The following is a 17,590-nucleotide window of genomic DNA, read 5'->3' as shown; positions in this document are numbered from 1 at the left end:
TTTGGCAATCTCTCCTTTGCCTCCACCTATCACCGGCCTTCTATCCCACTTCACCTGTCCCACTCCCCTTAAACAGTGTATATTTCACCACATTTTTACTTCTCTTTAGTTCTGAAGAAGAGTCAAACAGACTCGAAACGTCAAGTCTGTCTTCCTCTCCACAGATGCTGTTGGACCTGCTGAGTTTTTCCAGCACTTTTTGTTTTTGTTTTCGTTTCAGATTTCCAGCATCTGCAACATTTTGGCTTTACCTTTCCTTCTACACTGTCCTGCACCAACCATAACTCTATCCATGTGCCCACATTCACCTTAATTCTGCATGCCGTTACCTTTTCTCCTCAAGTCTCTTAAACAATACTCTATTAAATCTCTATCAAATGTATTTTTGTGAGTCTATAGAAATCATACACATGGGGCAGGATTTTGAGGTCGTCGGGCAAGCACGGTGGGCAGGCCTGGGAGTGGCCGGGGAATGGTTCGCCGCCCAAAATCAGCCACCAACCGCGATTTCAGGCTGGCGGGCCAATTCAGGCCTGCCCAGCGTGAAATGCAGCTCGTCACTGATCAGGAAGGGCCGAGCAGGGGTCGGCCGCCAGGCCCAATGGCGACCCGGTGGCCGGTTTTAAAACGGCCCAGGCAGCCCCCGGAAGGCTGCCACGGAAGAACGTCTCCTCTGCGTCAACATTCAAGTTATGGAGTCGAGTGTGCAGTGCTGCAAGTGGTTCAATAACCTGCTGCGCTCAGGAAGGGTGAGTACCATGTTGGCATTGGTCAGTGTGCAGAAGTGTTAAGGTGTGGCCATCCCCGCCATGGACTTCAGGCGTGTTGGAGCCCGAGTGCCAACTGTCAATGATGCCGGTGCTGGCCAAGAGAATGAGCCATGGCTGCATGAACTGAGTGCCTTGTGGCTCGAGGACCATGACTCGGATGTGCCCTGTGAGGTGTTCCTCAGCTGGGGTTGGCCAGGCTGCAATGGCGCTGCAGGTAGAGAGTGGCCTAATCAATGCTCCTCGACGAGCCCTGACCAAGCAGAGAGGGCACGTACAGGCGGACGCCCGCCCAATCTCCTGCTGCTCAGCAGGTTCAAGCAGGATGCCCTCAAGCTCGAGAGCTGGCACGCTCCCCGTGCAACCAGGCGTGTAGAAGCAGGGATGCCAGGCGAAGTTAAGAGCCTAGTGCACAGAGATGAAAGTTTCAGGTTGTGCAACCTTTCTAGTGTAGTCCTTTCATTAATGGGAACATCGAATCTGGAGTCACCATTGATCACTGAAAGATGAGGGCACCATGATGTAGATCTCCATTATCTCACCAGGGTGCCTGGCATGCACAGTGTCAGTGTGATGACTTTAACCAATGACATGCCTTGTTCTCTCTTTAAGATTCGCCAACACACAATCACTCTGTGGACCCCAAAGAGCCACCCCTGCCGCCAGAGGACCACCAGGCTTCACTTACACCTGTGTCACACCTGCTCTCTGAAGCAGGCACCAGCGCAGATACCAGCACCTCGGTGGGCATTAGATCGACGTCTAGAATGTCAGTGCACATTGGCGAGGACACTTCACATTTACTTGAGGCGCAGACAGAGGTAGAGAGTGCCCACGGCGTCGGCAGTCAGAGGAATGCTGGGGACCAGGATGATGCTCAGTCGAAGGCAGATGATGAGCCTCTGAAGTTGTCCATTAGGTGACAGATGCTGGATGTCCAGCGAGATGTGTGGGAGGATCTGGCAGAGATCCATGAGAGTCTGCGTGCCATAGTCTCTGTTATGGAAGAGTCCATGCAGAGCGTAAACACTGCGTTGACCCTCATGGCTGAGCGCACTGCCTCCTCCATTGAGAGAGTGGAGAGGCAGCTCCAGGGACAGAATGAGGGGGTCATGGGGTTGCACTCAGATCTGCAAGCCCTCATTCAGACATTGGCCTCAGGTGGTCAGTGCCAGTGGGAGATGGATGAGGCACCCAGTATCCCAGCTAGGTGCCCGTCCATCAATGGCAAGCAGAGAAGTCCAGAGCAACCTCACGTTGGCGCACGAGCTGCTCGTCATCTCTGCGGGCTCCTCGCAGGGCGCTCTGGATGACGGCATCAACTCCTCCACCCCTCTGCCAGTGACTATCCCATCGGATGAGGCTGCGGCGACTGGGATGATGCCAGCCATGGCACTGGCCGCCCCCTCACAGGCGGGGCCAGCACAGGTTTCACTGGCCAGAGGACGACCGCCAAGGTCATAAAGGCCAACAAGACAGCACAGTCAGCAGGCTGTCTCCAATGCCGGTGCCAGCAAGGGAGGGGGGAACGGGGGCACCAGGAAGTAGCACCCAGAAATGTAAGTTTAAGGCACAATGAGCACAAGAGGGACAGTTTACTGGTGAATTTCTGTTCGTTTATGTTTGGTTTACCTTTACTGGTCTGGGAATGAAGACCAGAGAAGGTTATGTTAATTTTTTTGGTTTGTCAAAATGAGATAAATTTTGTTTTTGTCATAATGGCCTGAGCATGCTTCACCTTTTTATTTTTTTGGTGCAGGGTACGCCAGTTTGTAAAGCTGGACGTGGGTGGCTCTAAACTTTATCGCACAGGCACCGAGCGGACTTTGGGTTCAAATGAAAGGGTCATTTCAGACATCCGGGATGGAGGCGGCAGCCCTGGCATGTGGTTGAAGCTGATCTCTGGCAGCCCAATTGAAGGAGCGTTGGATCAAGGTGTCCCTGATATCCCTGCCTCTCTGGAGGTTACCCAGGTCTGGCTCCATGCCCTCAGTGTTCTCCTCACTGTGCTCCTCTTCTGACTCACTACCAGATTCATTATCTGTGGCCTGTGGAGCTGCGTCAAGATCCTCTTCCTCCAGTGGGTCCCCCTTGCCAGTGCCAGATTGTGGAGAGCGCAGCATGCAACCACCATCAGTGACACCCGCTCTGGGGGTGTTGTAGTATACCGTCTGAATGATCCAGGCATCGGAAGCGCATCTTGAGAAGACATATGGACCTCTTTATCACTGCCCTTGTGGAGGCATGACTCTTATTGTAACGCTTCTCTGCCTCTGTTCTTGGGTGGCGGAGAGGCGTCTTGAGCCACCTCTTCAACAGGTAGCCCTCGTCACCCAGCAGCAATCGATGCAGTCAGGCTGGAGCACTGAAGAGCGTCTCAGGGTATAAGCGTTATGGAAGCTGCCAGGGTACTTTGCACAGACTTGCAGGATCTGCATCCTGTGGTCACACACTATCTGCACATTCATGGAGTGGAATCCCTTCCTGTTGACGAAAGCACCCGGCTCACCCGCTGGCGCCTTCAAGGCCACATGTGTGCAGTCTATTGCAACTGCGGACAGCTGATTAGGAGACTCCACACAGATCCCCCGCTGACCCCTGAAAAGTGTCGGAAGCACAGAAGTTGAGGGCCACTGTGACCTTCAGAGCCACTGGCCTGGGGTGTCCACCCACACAGTCGGAGCTGATCTCAGGGCCGATCAGCTGACAGATGGATGTCACCGTCTCCCTTGAGCGGCGGAGCCTCCTGCAGCTTTGCAAGTCGGACATATTGAGGTAGCTGCATCGCCGCCTGTAAATCCTGGCAGCAGAACAGTGGTGTCTTCTGTGGCCCCTTCCGCCTTGGACTTCCTGCTGGCCCTGTGCCCCTAGTGCCTGCGCCTCTCCTCCCACAGGTCCCTTCCCTGGAAGCTGTATTGGGACACATGGCCTTCTCTCCCTTTTGCCCCTCTCTTCCTCCTCAGAGGAGGTGCCACCAGCGGAGACCACAATCCCCATTACCAGGGTAACAGAAGGCTGTCTGATACCTGGAAGGGTCCACACTGTCTGAATCCTCCGGCGACCTTGAAGACACCAAGGAGTCCTGAAATGGAGCTTGGAAATGCCAAGAATGAAGCTCCGAACAGAGATGAAGCTGTCAAATACCAATAAGTCACCAGCAGCAAACTATGTACCAAACTCCCCACTACTGACACTGGCAATGTTGCTCACCCCTTTTATCCTGCCCGTAAATGAGGTTTTTGAAAATGTCGGCTGGCCGCCTGCCTGTTTTGCCCGTGCAACTGACGCGAAATCACATGGGCAACGAAAAATCGGCGTTAATTGGTTTTCTAATAGCCTTAAGTGGCCTCTTAATTAATGGCGGGCACGGCTCTGGCACCCGCTCGCGCCTGCCGACCGAAATATCATGCAAGTGCACGATGACGTTGGGACGCTCAACTGACATCATCACGCGCTATTTTACATCCGATTGGGTCGGGCCCGCCTGCCCACGGGATGTAAAATCCTGCCCATGGTTTTCTTTGTCCAACTTCTCGTTATTTCAATGTTATTTGTAGAACATCATTGTGCACAAATGATGCTTTCTACACTGCAACAATGGCTACATTTCAAAGTTATTTAACTGACTAAAGCATTTCGGGACTTTCTGAGGTTGTGAAAGGCACTATATGAATATAAATCTTTCTCTCTAACCACCCAGTCACTTGGGTGTCAGAGAGCTGACATGGCGGCCTACCAAGGCAGCAGCTGCCAGCACATTGAGGGTTGTTGGGGATGTACCAGTTGGACATTTGATAAATGGAATTCCCTACAGTTTAAATATTTGCTAGTACTGACTGATGGGGCCCAGATGGTCACAAGCAGGATCTATGACTTCATTCACCTTAGGGAAGCCAGTCACATGGTAAAAATTATGAGCACTTGTCACTCTGTTGCCAGGAGCACATTCCAAAATTGACAAACTGAGCAGCTTTGCCAAACATGGCAACAGTGGCCTGATGGATGCAGGTATGAACTGTAAAATGGCTGTTGTTGGTCATCAAGTTGCAGCCTGTGAAGAACCAATGGTAAAAAAATTCAAGATAATTCCCACTTTAACAGGCATTGTCCAGGTGCTCTAATTGATGCAAGCTGATTATATTAAGGTCTGGCAAGGCGACAAAGCCTGTCCAGGGCCTCTCTGGTAACAGCCTTCTCATGTAAATTTCCTTGGTTAGATCCTGGAAGGAGTACCAGATACCAGGAACAGGATCTCAGCCTCCACCAGTGATGGCATATAATACTGACCTCCTTGTGTTCTTCCTCCACCTTTTCCTCTTCCTCTACACAAATTATTTTCACTGAACAGTTTATAGCTCCATTCACAACTCCCCCAACAATAGAGCAGCCCACACCAGGTATAGCAGTACCTGGGCAGCATCCAGGCGTGGACTGACAAATATATATAATATTTGAGCTACATAAGAATCAAGCGATAACCAGCAACAACATGAAAAGGTCCAACCATCTTCCCTGACCTTCAAAGATTCTCAACATCTTGGACTAGCCACCACTGACCAGTCATATTAGCACGGTGACTACAAGAGCATCAGAACATATGAACAAGGAGCAGGTGTAGGCGATTCAGCCCCTCGACCCTGCTCCGCCATTTAATAAAATCATGGCTGATCTGATAGTAACCTGAAATCTGCATCCCACCTATCACCTCTTTGCTTAACAAGAATCTATCCACCTCTGCCTTAAAAATATTCAGAGACTCTGCTTCCACCACCTTTTCAGGAAGAGAGTTCCAAAGACTCACGACCCTTGGAGAAAAAATTTCACCTCGTCTCAGTTTTAAATGGGCGACTCCTTATTTTTAAACAGTGACCCCTAGTTATAGATTCTCCCACAAGAAGAAACATTCTCTCCACATCCACCCTGGCAAGACCCCTCAGGATCTTATATGTTTCAATCAAATCGCCTCTTACTCTTCTAAACTCCAGCGGATACAAGGCTAGCCAGTCCAACTTTTCCTCATAAGACAACCTGCCCATTCCAGGTATTAGTCTGGTAAACCTTCTCTGAACGGCTTCCAACGCATTTACATCCTTCCTTAAATAAGACGACCAATACCATACACACTACTCCAGATGTAGTCTCACTAGTGTCCTATACAACTGATGCATAACCTCTCTACTTTTGTATTCAATTCCCCTCGCAATAAATGATAACATTACATTAGCTTTCCTAATTACTTGCTGTACCTGCATACTTGCCTTTTGTGGTTCATGCACTAAGACACCCAGATCCCTCTGCATCTCAGAACTCTGCAATCTCTCACCATTTAAATAATATGCTTCTCTTTTATTCTTCATGCCAAAATGGACAATTTCACATTTTCCCACATTATCTTTGCCCACTCACTTAACCTATCTGTATCCTTTTGTAGCCTCCTTATGTCCTCTTCACAACTTACTTTCCTACCTATCTTTGCGTCATCAACCAATTTGGCAATCATCCCATCCATCCCTTCATCCATTTCATTTATATAAATTGTAAATAGTTGAGGTCTCAGCACTGCTCCCTGTGGAACATCACTTTGTTACATCTTGCCAACCTGAAAAGGATGCATTTATGCCTACTCTCTGCTTCCTGTTAGCCAGCCAATCTTCTCTCCATGCCAACGTTACGCTCCATACCATGAGATCTTAATTTCTGCAATAACCTTTGATGTGGCACTTTATCAACTGCCTTCTGGAAATCAAAGTACAGTACATCCACTGGTTCCCCTTTATCGACAGCACATGTTACTTCCTCAAAGAACTCCAATAAGATGGTTAAACATGATTTCCCTTTCACAAAACTTTGTTGACTCTGCCTGATGACCTTGAACTTATCCAAGTGCCCTGCTATAGCTTCTTTAATAATAGCTTCTAACATTTTCCCTATGATAGATGTTAAACTAATTGGCCTGTAGTTTCCTGCTTTCTGTCTCCTTCCCTTTTTGAATAATGGAGTTACATTTGCTATCTTACAATCCAATGGGACCTTCCTAATCTAGGCAGTTTCCAAAAATTAAAACCAATGCATCAACTATCTCACTAGCCACTTCTTTTAAGACCCTAGGATGAAGTCCATCAGGACCTGGGCACTTGCCAGCCCGCAGCTCCAACAATTTACCCAGTACCACTTGTCTGGTGATTATGATTTTCCTTAATTCCTTCCTACCTTCCACTTCCAGATTTAAAGCTGCCTCTGGGATGTTACTTGTATACTCTATAGTGCAGAACAGGGCAGAGGCAATGAGTGGCTTGCTTGCTAATCCTTCAATGCCTCTCCCCAAGTCAGGACTGTGGCAGAATATTCGCAGCTTGTCTGGATGAAACCACATAACAGGACCAAGCAGTCTGCTCAAATCGGTGCAAACACAATATCCAGCCACTCCATTACTAGCACTTAGCGGCCACAGTATGACCTATTTACATGATACACTGCAGCAACTTATCAAACTTACATTGATAGCATATCCTAGCTCCTCAAACTCTACCACTGAAAAGAACAAGAGCAGCAACGTTTTGGGAACACCGTTACCCGCAAATTCCCTTCTACCTTGATGTTGACTTATAAACCGCTCCTTCATTGTAGCTGGATCAAAATTGTGGACTGTCCTACTTAATGAAGATGTGGGAACAACATCAACATTTGGAATAAAATGGTTCCGAAAGAAAGCTCACCACCACTGCCTCAGGGCAATGAGGGATGAGCAATTAATGCAGCTTTGGCAGCATCAGTCACATCCCACAGACATAAAAAGAGGAATGCACAAGGAAATAGGCTTAAGTAGATAACTCTTAGAATTAGTACACACATGATGGGCAAACTAGTCTCTGATGTAAAATTAGATAATTCTATGAGTATCTGCTCAATCTTCTAAATACTGCACATTCAACACCATGTCCTCTAAAAATCTCTCTTGATGAAAGGAGAAGATAATCAGGCACTCAGGCATGGCAGTCGGTGCACCAAATTTCTATTCATTAATATTAATCACTGGAAAACTAAGGGCTTTGCAAGTCCTTGACATCCATGCCTAATTCTTCGATCTTCACAGGAAGCAGAGCCTTGCAAAATTCACTCAAATCTCTTTAAATTTTGTGTTCAGTGCAAAAACTATTACTTTAGAAATGGATTTAACTCACAAATGAGATATGATTTTACTGAAGTGGTCCTATGGTAAATGAATTAACGTCACCAAACTTAACAACTTACCTGCTACACGGACTACAGAGGGAGGGCTGCGGACCAGTGGACTGGTGGATAGGCTAGTCAGGACCATAGCTGCTGTTACTTTGTCCATATCCCCTTCCTCTGAGAACTTCCTGCATCAACAAAAAATAGAATGAGCGATTACTGCTAGCTTGCACAAAGAGCTGTATGTCTGAGAGAGCAAGAAGTACAGTGTAGCAAAGAATCTTTTAAAAAGCTGTAGCACTTGTGGAAATATTGTCAGAACTTGCTAGTCAACTTATACCACTCTGCTGTTTCCGTCGTGCAGGGGGCATTTCACCCTTTAAGTTGTTGCTGAATTTGCATATTAATCACCTATTAAACTTGAAACAGAAAGTCAGGACTCATAATTAGGTGTCCTTTTAATGATGTGATAATTGTTAATTCAACGTCAATCAATCTCTCTGGCCCAGGAAGCGAACAATTTAAACAGTTAAGTCTCATGCTTGCACAAAGTAAATAGTTGTTAGAGAGTTAAAAGACTTCAATTTTTTACATGTTTTTCTTACTTTTCTATTCTGTCCATTTTCTTTCACTCTTCTTCCAATCTTTTTTCTCTCTTTTCCTGTACCTGATTTGACTCAAATTCACCCTCCTCCGTCATATCTGTGTTCCTATCTCAATCGTTAAATCTCATCAATTAAGAAGGTACACTTTCCCAGAATTTTAACATCAAAAATCTATATCCTGTTGCCTTTGCATTTCTAGCAACCTACTGGGTAAATTCTGTTCAAGCTGAAGTGTGCAGGAAAAGGTTTAACGGCAAATGGTCCAATGTATCATGAGATGTGAAAAATGTAATAATGCTAATGCTCAACTGTGATTTCTATATTATTTAAGAACTGGATTCTGATGAAAGCATACTGGACCTGAATGTCCACAGGAGTTTACATTATTTTCCTATAGCTTCTGACCTCTTCCAGCAGACAAATGGGAAAACCACTCTCCTCACCTTATGAATGTTCATTCCTGCAGAAGCTGAGGCTTGGAATACTTTGCTAATCCTTCAATGGAATACTTTATGCAGGGAGGATATTAGGTATCTATTGGGAGGGGAGATACACATAATTTGGAAAACAATGGTTTTGTCTTTAGCTCTCCCATTGCAATGCTTTGCACACTGGGAGTATGCAGCAGGATTTTCTGTCCATTCATTTTGAAATTGAGAGTCAGCATGTGCACAATATCCTGACAGTGTAAAGCTGTACCCTGGAAGGGCTGAAGATGAGAATTTACTCTAATATTTCTCATTGAGCAAATTAGAGGGATAATTTCACGGATTGTTCCAAACTTCCTGTATTTTGGTACTCCCACTTAACTGGAATTTTACTGAAGCACAGTGAGTGTTCAACACAACATGTATAGTTTTTCACCAATGTACTTAGATTCTATTATATTAGGTTTGCCTGTTGTTACACATCATTCTTATACTCAAGAAACCATTAGCAATATCAAATTTTCTCCAGACAGCATGAGGTGTATGAGTATCCCTGGACCCATGCATACCACTTTTCCTCCCTTTCTTGTGGAGAACCTCTTAATGTCTGCTCCTTCTGCTCCCCACTGAATGTGCAGCTCATATAAATCATTGTAGGATGAACCTAGCTGCTTTCACTACATTGGCCTGAATTTCTGCTGGGTTCTCTTGTCCTCCAGTCTTTGCTTCAGTAGAAGCCTTGGGGAAGTGGTGTTACCAGTTGTTTTTCACTATTAATACTGTTGCCAAGTAACCATTAATCTTCAACTGAAGTTACAGCAGGTGAAGAACTTGTGTGGAAACTCCAGGTTCATGGTACATCAATGTAGTGGTATGCAGCTGGACTCCGCAACTGCAGCATTGCAAAATGCAGTCGTGTTCATCAGTTTAATAGCTGTGTACCGATAAAAAAAAACTACCAATGTACAGAAGCAGGAATTTACATATTGATTCATCTATATTTATATTTTAAGATATAAAGATACTGAATATTCTTCCAAGAATTTTTGGGAAAATGGAAAGCTAGTAAGTCCAAAGGAACTGTCCCTTTTTCAAATATTGACTCAACTACCTGTCCTCTTACATATTTTTCAATCCCTTCTTTCTCCAGAAACACATCTAATTATTTTATGAATCCATTGATACTTTCTGTGTCAATATCCGTCCCTTTAGGTTTCAAGGTTCCATTGACTTCCCTCATTATTCCCTAGTTTCTAATTTCATAAGATATATTCCCTGTTATTTGAACCATTATTATGGTGAACAACTTGCCAGAAATTATGGTGAATAACTTGCCAGAAATAGTTCTGTAAACTCCCTTCAAAATCACCTTTGAGTCATCTTGTTTCCAAAGAAAACAAGCCCAACTTTTTTATCCTAATGTCATTATATAAATCTTCAAGACATGGAATCATTTCCATTGCTCAGCAACACATCCTTTCAAGGGTGAGAACATCCTTCGGATAACCGCTCAGCAATTGTGACAATATCTGACCAATTGCCAATGAGCAACAATACACCTTCTATTGGCTGTACAATTTGCATACTTAGTTGTTTATGATTAACTTGGCCTGCAATAGTACAAGAAATGTCATCCAAACGCAATGTTTAAAGTGCTCCTCTGCTCCTTATACATTCCATTATTACATCACCAACATTGTGCTCAGTGCAGACTCAATATCAATTGCAATTTTGTGGGGAGGCTCTGACTGGCAGCCAACTGCTTCCTCACAAGGAGGGTGGAAATATCAATCAGGTGGACATTCCATGACCAGACTACTGCAACTGGTTTGGAGCTCTGCTAGTTCAGGGTTGTGAGCAGCCCAACTTCTCAACTGCACTTACTACTTTCCTGGGGAAGAGAAAATTTAAAAAGAACAGATGGAACTTATTTTTCAAAAGATGCAGAAAAATGATTTGTAATAATGGAAAACAATTTCAAGCAAGCCAACAGAAATATAAATGGACAGAAACAGGGAACCCACAGAAAGGAACAAATGCGCAACCACAGGGTATCACTGAAATAAGAAAACCCCAATACCTGCCACTAACATTGACTGAGACAGCATCTCAAGTACAAAGGAATAAAAAAAACATACAGCAATCTTACGAATCACACAGTAAAAGCACTACCTGATGCAGTACTGAATCATACAGACCAGTACCTGAAAAACGCTCGACTCAATTAATGAATCTCAAATGCAGTGGCACTTGGGGCATAATAGTTGTACACAGTGCCCTTAGACCAGGCAGGAAAACATCAGTTTAAATTTCCACTGTCGATCACAATTCAGTAAATGCTGTTAGAAATTCCAAGTGCATGAACTTTATGTTATACACATTATATCATTCAACAACACCTTTCATTTATATAGTGCTATAAATGTGTATATTTAAAATGCAGAAAAGGCCAAAGGTGTTTCCCAGCAGCATAAGGAAAAGTTAAACACTGAGTCATTGAAGGAGCTATTAGAACTGGTGACAAAAGGCTTTGGTCAAACAGGTGGGTTTTAAGGAGCATTGCAGGCTGAATAGCTTGTATCCTAATACACATCAAGTCCTGTTCACCCGGCACCCCTGTACTTACTGATTTATTTTGGTTCCTGGTCTGGCAATGCCTCAATTTAAAAATTCTCACCAATAAATGCCTCCATGCCTTCGCCCCTCCCTATCTCCTCCAGCCCCACAACTCTCTGAGATATCTGTGCTCTGAACACAAGAATTAGGAGCAGGAGTAAAATTCCAAAGACTTACAACCCTTTGGGTGAAGCAATTTCTCCTCATCTCAGCCCTTAGACAGTGTCCCCCATGGTCTGGATTCCCCGACCAGCAGAAACAAAATCTCTCGGCGTCTACCTCATCAAGCTCCTTCAATGAGATTGTCTGTAATTCTTCTAAACTCCAGAGAGTATAGGCCCAATTTACTCAGCCTCTCATCACAGGGCAACCCCCTCATCCCAAAGGCCAATTTTAGTGAACCTTCACTGTACTGTCTCCAATGCAATTATATCCTTTCTTAAATATGGAGACCAAACCTGTATTTAGCACACAGCATTCCAGATGTGGTCTCACCAATGGCCTGTACAATTGTAGCAAGACTTCTTTATTCCTGTACTCCAATCCCTGAGCAATAGAGATCAACATGCCACTGCCTTCCTAAATGCTTGTTGCATCTGCATGCTAACTTTCTGCGTTCCTAGTAGGAGCAAACCCAAGTCTCTTTAAACATCAACATTTACAAGTTTCACAGCTTTTAAAAAATATTCTGCTTTTCTATTCTTATAACCAATGTGAATAACTTCACACTTTCCTACATTATACTCTATCCGCCATCTTGTTCCACACTCACTTAATCTGTCTATAACTCTTGGCAGCCTCTCTGTGTTCTCCTCATAGCTTACTTTTCTACCTAGCTTTGGATAACTGTCTCTTCATCTAAGTCATTAATATAGATTGTAAGTAGCTTCACTCATTCCTCTCTCTTCAGGCACCTCCTCACATCCCCATCTGAACAGTCAACACTCACACTCACTCTCGTCTTTGTGCTATCTCACATCAATGCCTCACAATCACCCTCCAAAAATTTTGTCGTCCCTCCTCTCCATCCAAGCCATTTCCCACACTTAAAATTCTCTGTTTTCTTTCCTTGCGGAAGAGAGTGCAGATCTCCACAGACAGACAGGGAATCATATGGTGGGGGGGGGAGGTGTTTAACCCTCCAGTGACAGGTGCCTTGATGGCCAATCTCAGTGTGTGCAGTCCTGCCACATCCAGTCGTGAATGGTGGTGGACAATTAAACAACTCACTGAGGAGGCTCCATGAATACCCCATCCTCATTGTGGAATTCGAAACACAAGCAGATCAGCCATGATCTTATTGAATGGCGCATCGGCTCGAGGGGCCGAATGGTCCAGTCCAGTTCCTATTTCTTATGTTCTTAAGATGGGAGAACCCAGCACATCAGGGCAAAAGACAATGCTGAAGTATTTACAATAATCTTCAGCCAGAAGTGCCGAATGGATGATCCATCTCGGCCTCCTGCGGAGGTCTCCAACATCATAGATGCAAATCTTCAGCCAATTTGATTCACTCGAGTGATATCAAGAAACGGCTGAAGGTCCTGGATACCGCTAAGGCTATGGGGCCTGACGATATACCTGCAATAGTACTGAAGACTTGTGCTCCAGAACTTGCCATGCCCTTAGCCAAGATGTTCCAGTACAGCTACAAAGCTGGCATCTACCTGGCAATGTGGGAAATTGCCCAGGTATGTCCTGTACACAAAAAGCAGGATGAATCCAACCCGGTCAATTTATGCCCCATCAGTCTACTCTGGATCATCAGTAAAGTGATGGAAGGGGTCATCAACAGTGCTATCAAGCGGCACGTGCTTAATAATATCCTGCTCACTGATGCTCGATTTCGGTTTCGCCAGGGCCACCCAGCTCCTGATCTCAATGCAGCCTTGGTTCAAGCATGGACAAAAGAGCTGAACTCCAGAAGTGAGGTGAGAGTGACTGCCCATGACGTGAAGGCAGCGTTTGACCAAGGCATCAAGAAGCCCTAGCAAAACTGGAGTCAGTGGGAATCAGGGGAAAAACTCTCCATTGATTGGAGTCATACCTAGCACAAAGGAAGATAGTTGTGGTTGTTGGAGGTCAATCATCTCAGTTCCAGGACAACGCTGCAGGAGTTCCTCAGAATATATTATTCTGCCAGATATCTTTGAAAAAAAAATCCTTATTCCTCTTCAGATATGGCTTCAATTTTAAGATGATCAATAACCACAGCGTTTGAATCTGCTATCAGTAGGTATACGGTGGTTAAAGAGGGGAAAACCCCAAATCACAATGGCCTGCACTTTGAAAGCATTTTTTATTTCATTTAACCCGTGTCAAAATGTCCCTTCTCCCGGTTCGGGCCCAGGTCAAAATGGCGGAGTCAGCTGTGCGGGGCTAGTTGTCCCATTGACGTCGCCCCTCACAAAGATGGCTGCTTGCGCAACCGTAGTGGCGCTGCCGGTGTGCGCGATGCCCCCAACCAAGATGTCCGCCCCAGCTTGGTTTGGTTTGGTTTGCTTCGGTTTGGCTGGGGTTGCCACTAACTAAGATGGTCACCGCACAGCCGCATTGGGAGTCCACTCTGTTTCCTCCCCCGACCAAGATGGCCACTGCGCAGCCGCATTGGGAATCCCCGCAGAGGATTACCTCTCCCCCGCCAAAAAAATGGCCGCCGCACAGCGAGTCCACTCCGTCCCCAACCAAGATGGGCGCCGCGCAGCCGCAATGGGAACCCACTCTGTTTCTCCACTCCCCACCCCCGACCAAGATGGCCATCGCGCAGCCGCACCAATGCCACAGAGGTTTGCTCCTCACCAAATTGGCCACCCAACACCCCCCCACCCCCATTTGTTAGGCTTCTTTGCCCCCCCACCAAAATGGCCACTAGTGTGTGCCAGGAGGTCACTGTTATAGAGTTGATTCCCCAGGCAAACTTTTCTTGGTGGAAACATTTGATTTTATTTACAAGACAGCAACAGCAGCTACATGCGTGCATCAAACTCTGTAACGAAGGAGCGACTCTCCCTCCAGATTCCCTGCGCTGCCCACTGATTGGTCTACACAAACCATGTGATCTTACGAGGCTGGATGATTCTTAAAACTACAGTCCCACGTTTCTGCGAATTATAATTACTACATTCCTCCCCCCTTTAACGTTCCTGCGCATGTTGTATTTGCACGAATGTTTACCTCGTGACATGACAATGTTGACACAGGTCATGAAATTGCCAGTTCAGGGAGTAATTCCTACTCCGCGACTTCCCATTCTTTGACAGGAAGCACATTCCCTGGAAGCCCCTATTAACAACAGGTAGCTCACCAGGCACAGGCAGTTCAGTCTCGCCTACTCCGACAGACGCCAGGAACGTCTGTCCTTGGTTGAGCAACTTCAACGGGAACCAGAGGTGGATACAGGTGGTGAACATCATTTTGTTGGCGTATCTCGCCACGTGCTCTCGGGCGATCCAGCCCTCCGCTCCCACGCGGTACCACAATGGCCTGGTCGCAGAACTCACTTCACCAGATGACCACTTCGCTCCTCCGCCGAAATTCCTCACCTAAGCTGCTTCCCCAACAGTAAATTGTCACTCATGACTGTGCAAGTTGCGAGTCTCTTTTTGGCTCCCTTGACTTTTCTCCACTTTCCCCTCCAAATCGGGAAGTATCAGGCTCTGTCTTTTCGGAAGACGGCGCCTCATCAGTAACTCTGCGCCCTCTTCCCTACATGTCTCTTTCTTTCTACCGCAGAATTTAGTCTTTTGACTTCACTGTCGGCCAGACTTCTCTCCGGTGAAACCTCAGCTTGCCTGAGTTCAGTCGTTGAGCTGCCCGTGACTTCGTTGTCGACTCACAACCTTGGAAAGTTCTATGGCCCTTGCTTTCAAGGCCTCTGTGGCTTCATTTGGCCGATTCTTCAGCTCTCCCGTCTCCTCCTTGTATCTTGTTGGCTTCCTCCTGGAAACGTGAACGTCGCTGCATCTCCTCTGCCAACCGGTTCTTCAGTTTCTTCGGAGCGACGTTAAATTCTTCCTGTTCCTCCTTGTCATTTTCCAGAGGTGCAAACTTTGACCCCAGGGATCCCCGTCGTGTGTGAAGGTCGCTCAACAGGTTTTCCTTCTCTTTGCGAAGCCCACTCGCTTCATCTTAAATTCTGTCATTCAGCAGAGTCTCCTTGAGTTTCTCCTGCTGTTTTTCCATGTCTTTGTTTAAGACGGTCTCCATTTCTTCAGGTTGCTGAGTCCTCACATCAAAAACAGGAAGGCAGATTATTATCTGAATGGCTATAATTTGAGAGAAGGGAATGTGCAACGAGACCTGGGTGTCCTCGTACACCAGTCGCTGAAGGTAAGCATGCAGATGCATCAGGCGGTAAAGAAGGCAAATGGTATGTTGGCCTTCATAGCCAGAGGATTCGAGTACAGGAACAGGGATGTCTTGCTGCAATTGTACAGGGCCTTGGTGAGACCACACCTGGAATATTGTGTGCAGTTTTGGTCTCCTTATCTGAGGAAGGATGTTCTTGCTAAAGAGAGAGGGCAGCAAAGGTTTACCTGACCTATTCCTGGGATGGCGGGACTGACATATGAGGAGAGATTGAGTCAATTAGGATTATATTTGCTGGAGTTCAGAAGAATGAGGGGGGATCTCATAGAAACCTATAAAATTCTAACAGGACTAGACAGGGTAGACGCAGAAAGGATGTTCCCGATGGTGGGGGAGTCCGGGACCAGGGGTCACAGTCTGAGGATATGGGGTTGACCATTCAGGACTGAGATGAGGAGAAATTTCTTCACCCAGAGAGCGGTGAGCCTGTGGAATTCATTACCACAGAAAGTAGTTGAGACCAAAACAATGTGTGTTTTCAAGAAGGAGTTAGATATAGCTCTTGGGGCGAAAGGGATCGAAGGGTATGGGGAGAAAGCGGGAGCAGGCTATCGAGTTGGATGATCAGCCATGATCATAATGAATGGCAGAGCAGGGTCGAAGGGCTGAATGGCCTACTCCTGCTCCTAGATTCTATGTTTCTAATAGTGTCCTCGGCTCAACCATCAATGATCTTCCTTCCATCATAAGGTCAGAAGTGGGGATGTTCACTGATGATTGCAGAATGTTCAGCACTATTCACGACTCCTCAGATACTGAAGCAGTCCATGTCTAAATGCAGCAAGACTTGGACAATATCCAGGCTTGGACTGACAAGTGACAAGTAACATTCAAGCCACACAAGTGCCAGGAAATGACCATCTCCAACAAGGGAGAGTCTAACCATCACCCCTTGACATTCAATGGAATTCCCGTCACTGAATCCCCCATTATCAACATCCTGGGGGGGTTACCATTGACCAGAAACTGAACTGGACTAGCCATATAAATACTGTGGCTACAAGAGCAGGTCAGAGGCTTGGAAACCTGTGATGACTAACTCACTTCCTGCCTCCTCAAAGCCTGTCCACCATCTATAAGGCACAAGCCAGGAGTACGATGGAATTCTCTCCACTTGCCTGGATGAGTGCAGCTCCAACAACACTCAAGAAGTTTGGTACTATCTAGGACAAAGCATCCCACTAGATTAACTTGCCATCTACAAACATTCACTCCCTCTCTCCACCAACGACGCACGGTAGCAGCTGCGTGTACCATCTACAAGATGCACTGCAGGAACTCACCAAGTCTCCTTAGACAGCACCTTCCAAACCCACGACCACTGCCACCTGGGAGGGCGAGGGTTGCAGGCACATGGATACATCACCACTTGGAAGTTCCCCTCCAAGCCACTCACCATCCTGACTTGGGAATATATTGCCGTTCCTTCACTGTCACTGGGTCAAAATCCTGGAACTCCCTCCCTAACAGCACTGTGGGTGTACCTACACTACATGGACTGCAGCACTTCAAGAAGGCAGCTCACCACCATCTTTTCAAGGGCAATTAGGGATGGGCAATAAATGCTGGCCTAGCCAGGGATGCGCACATTCCGTGAATGAATTAAAAAAAACTCACAAGGCCATTACACATT

The 17,590-nt window shown here is 46.2% G+C and overlaps 1 protein-coding gene across 1 annotated transcript in view; it reads right to left on the bottom strand.

Annotated features, from left to right (window-relative positions):
* znf704 (zinc finger protein 704) overlaps window positions 1-17,590 on the bottom strand; it is a 268,334-nt gene that overhangs the window by 79,266 nt on the left and 171,478 nt on the right. Inside the window, exon 3 of the mRNA XM_078540255.1 lies at window positions 8,019-8,128. Within this exon, the coding sequence (XP_078396381.1) occupies window positions 8,019-8,128 (110 nt within the window). The remainder of the gene's footprint in view (window positions 1-8,018; window positions 8,129-17,590) is intronic.

Source organism: Cetorhinus maximus, chromosome 4 (assembly GCF_964194155.1).
Source record: "Cetorhinus maximus chromosome 4, sCetMax3.hap1.1, whole genome shotgun sequence".
In the NCBI taxonomy this organism is placed as follows: domain Eukaryota; kingdom Metazoa; phylum Chordata; class Chondrichthyes; order Lamniformes; family Cetorhinidae; genus Cetorhinus; species Cetorhinus maximus.
Note: the sequence above shows the minus strand (reverse complement) of the source record. Positions and strands in the feature narration are given on the sequence as shown.